Source organism: Arachis stenosperma, chromosome 3 (genome assembly GCF_014773155.1).
Source record: "Arachis stenosperma cultivar V10309 chromosome 3, arast.V10309.gnm1.PFL2, whole genome shotgun sequence".
Classification (NCBI taxonomy): Eukaryota; Viridiplantae; Streptophyta; class Magnoliopsida; order Fabales; family Fabaceae; genus Arachis; species Arachis stenosperma.
Window position 1 is genome coordinate 122,116,070 of NC_080379.1, and position 3,285 is coordinate 122,119,354.

The 3,285-nt window shown below is 41.2% G+C and overlaps 1 protein-coding gene across 1 annotated transcript; it reads right to left on the bottom strand.

Annotated features, from left to right (window-relative positions):
- Nucleotides 1-1,581: 1,581 nt before the first annotated feature.
- Nucleotides 1,582-2,983, bottom strand: LOC130966654 (uncharacterized). The gene is made up of 3 exons (XM_057891472.1): nt 2,821-2,983; nt 2,278-2,550; nt 1,582-2,033 (listed from the first exon to the last, which is right to left on the bottom strand). Exons 1-3 carry the CDS (start codon nt 2,981-2,983, stop codon nt 1,582-1,584), a joined length of 888 nt encoding a protein of 295 aa, XP_057747455.1.
- Between the last annotated feature and the right edge of the window lie 302 nt (nt 2,984-3,285).

A 3,285-nucleotide genomic window follows, 5' to 3' on the forward strand; every position in this document is an offset into this window, starting at 1 on the left:
CTTCTCTGTAGTGGTGTAATTCTTTTACGCGTCATTTAAAACATGACTAGCATAGTAAATGACGTGCATAAGTTTGTCTTGCCTCTGTCCCTAAGACAACCCCTATAGCATAATCACTGGCATCACACATTAGCTCAAATGAAAATTCCCATTTGGGAGGGGCTATGATGGGTGCAGAGACAAGCTTTGCTTTTAGAGTTTCAAAGGCATGCAAGCAATCATTGTCAAAAACAAAAGGAGTGTTAGCAACCAAAAGGTTGCTCATAGGTTTAGCAATCTTAGAAAAATCCGTTATAAACCTTCTGTAAAACCATGCATATCCTAAGAAACTCCTTATTGCCTTAACATTATTAGGTGGTGGTAATTTTTCAATCACCTCCACTTTAGCTTTATCAACCTCTATTCCTTTGTTTGAAATCTAGTGACCAAGAACAATACCTTCAGTTACCATAAAGTGGCATTTTTCCTAGTTTAAAACAAGGTTTATTTCTTGACACCATTTCAAAACTAAGGCTAGATGCTTAAGGCACAAATTAAAAGAATCACCAAAAACAGAAAAGTCATCCATAAATACCTCAATGAACTTTTCAACCATATCTGAGAAAATAGAGAGCATACACCTCTAAAAAGTTGCTGGGGCATTACAGAGTCCAAATGGCATCTTCCGATAGACAAATACTCCAAAAGGACATGTGACTACTGTCTTTTCCTAAACTTGTAGGTCTACAACGATCTGATTATAGCCAGAGTATCCGTCTAGAAAATAGTAGAAGGCATGGCCGGCTAACCTCTCAAGCATCTGATCAATGAAAGGTAGGGGGAAGTGATCCTTCCTTGTAGCAGTATTGAGCCTCCTATAGTCAATGCACATGCGGTACCCTGTAACAGTTCTTGTGGGAATAAGCTCATTTTTTTCATTCTGTATCATTGTCATCCCTTCTTTCTAGGGAACTACCTGTACAAGACTTACCCATGGACTATCAAAGATAAAGTAAATGATCCTGGCTTCCTAGAGCTTCATCACTTCTTTCTGGACCACCTCTTTCAAGGTTATATTCAGTGCCTCTGTGGTTGCATAATTAGTTTAACGTCATCCTCAATTAAGATCTTGTGCATACACTTGGTTGGATTAATCCCTTTTAAAACACTAATGGTCCATCCAAGAGCCGTTTTATGACTCTTGAGTACTTGAAGTAACGCCTCCTCTTCCTCCTGTGTCAGAGAGGAACTTATGATCACCGGATAGGTGTCTTTGTCTCCCAAGAATGCATACTCCAAGGATGGAGGTAAGGGCTTCAACTCAAGCTTCGGAGGCCCTTCCTCAATGTGAGGCGTGTGAGACTTCTCCCTCTGAGGTGGTGACTCATCAATCTCAAGCAAATTATCTTCAAAGGGGGGTTCCAGGACATCTTCAAGCTTTTCAGCTTCAAATACCTCTTCAATTAGAGGTTCAATTATAACAATTCTCATAAACCCCTCAAAATCAATAGGGTGTCACAAGACTTCTAACACATTGAGAATAATTTCCTCTTCATTGACCCTTAGAATCAATTCACCCTTTTGAACATCAATAAGGGCTCTTCATGTAGCTAAAAAGGGTCTCCCAAGAATAATAGAGGCATTTTTGTCCTCTTCCATTTCCAATATCATAAAATCAACAGGAAAGGTAAAGGGTCCTACTTTCACAAGAAGATTCTCAACAACTCTAAGAGGATACTTATCAGAACGGTCGGCAGGTTGAAGAGAAATATGGGTAGATTTTACCTCATCAATTTGGAGCATTTTCATAAATGAAATAGGCATGAGGTTGATGCTAGCTCCACGATCACACAGGGCTTTCTGAATAGTGGTGTCTCCATTGGTACAGGGAATTAGAAAGCTCCCAGGATCTTGCAGCTTTTCTGGGAGATTTTTTTGGATGATTGCACTGCATTTCTTAGTCAATACCACGGTCTCAATCACTTTACAATCCCTCTTGTTACTCAACAACTCCTTGATAAACTTGGCATAAAGAGGTATTTGCTCAAGGGCCTCTGCAAAGAAAATGTTGATCTCAAACTTCCTAAAGACTTCCAAAAATTTAGAGAATTGCTTGTTCTTGGATGCCTTCTGAAGTCTCTGGGGGTATGGTATTTTGGCCTTGTACTCTGGAGCCTTGGGTAGAGCAGGATGTGTGTCAAGAGTGATTGGAAAAGGGTTATCTGGATCCTTAGGGGGTGTTCTTTAAGTTTCCATAAGCGTTTAGCCCCTTCCCTAGCTCCACTACTGGGCATTCACCGCCCTTCCTGGCACACTCTGTCTTTGCAATTTCCTTCTCCGATGTCTCTTTTTTAACCTGCTTCTCACCACTCTTGGTTCCTGACCCCGCGATCTTACCACTTCTCAATTGAACGGCCTGGCATTCTTCTCTGGAGTTGGAAACCGTGTCACGATGATGGTTGTCAGAAGGTCTCTCAGGTGTTCGCTTGCTCAACTGATCCATTTGTATCTCCAGATTCCTAAGTGAGGCTCTGGTTTCCTGTATAAAACTTTGTTGGCTTTTGGAGAGTTCTGCAACAACAGATGCCAAATCAGAGATGCTTTGAGGTTGAGAGGGTTGCAAAGGAAGATTGTTGAATTGATTCTTATTGAAACTACCCTGAAAATTGTTGGTATAATTTGGTTGTTGTCTCTGAGGTTACTCTTTCCACCCAAGGTTTGAGTGGTTCCTCCATCTTTGATTAAAAGTCTGAGAATACGTGGCATCATTGGGGTTTCTGAAGGAATTCCCCATGTAATTGACTTGCTCAGGCGTATACTGGCCATGGTTGCATGTCTCACCTAGAGGGGAGCTGCCGCTTATATCATAAGGAGCATCTAGAGGAGCACTATAAACATTAGCAATTGGACATTGCATGCCACTCAATTGCTGAGTGATGAGACTCATTTGTTGATATAAGAGCTTATTTTGAGCAAGAAGTGAATCTACAACATCCACCTCCATGACTCCTTTCTTCACTTAAGTCCTCTCAGAAGAGTATAAGTACTAGTTATTGGCAACCATCTCAATCAGCTCGTTAGCCTCTTTAGGCATTTTCTTCATGTGCAAGGAACCACCTGCAAAATTGTCTAGAGACATTTTGGCCATGTCAGAGAGTCCTTCATAGAAAACATGCACCCTGATCCAATTTGAGAACATGTCAGGAAAACACTTCCTGAACATTAACTTGTACCTCTCCCAGGCTTCATAGAGGGGCTCACTATCTCCCTGCATAAAGGTTTGAACATCTGTCCTCAGCTTAGTCA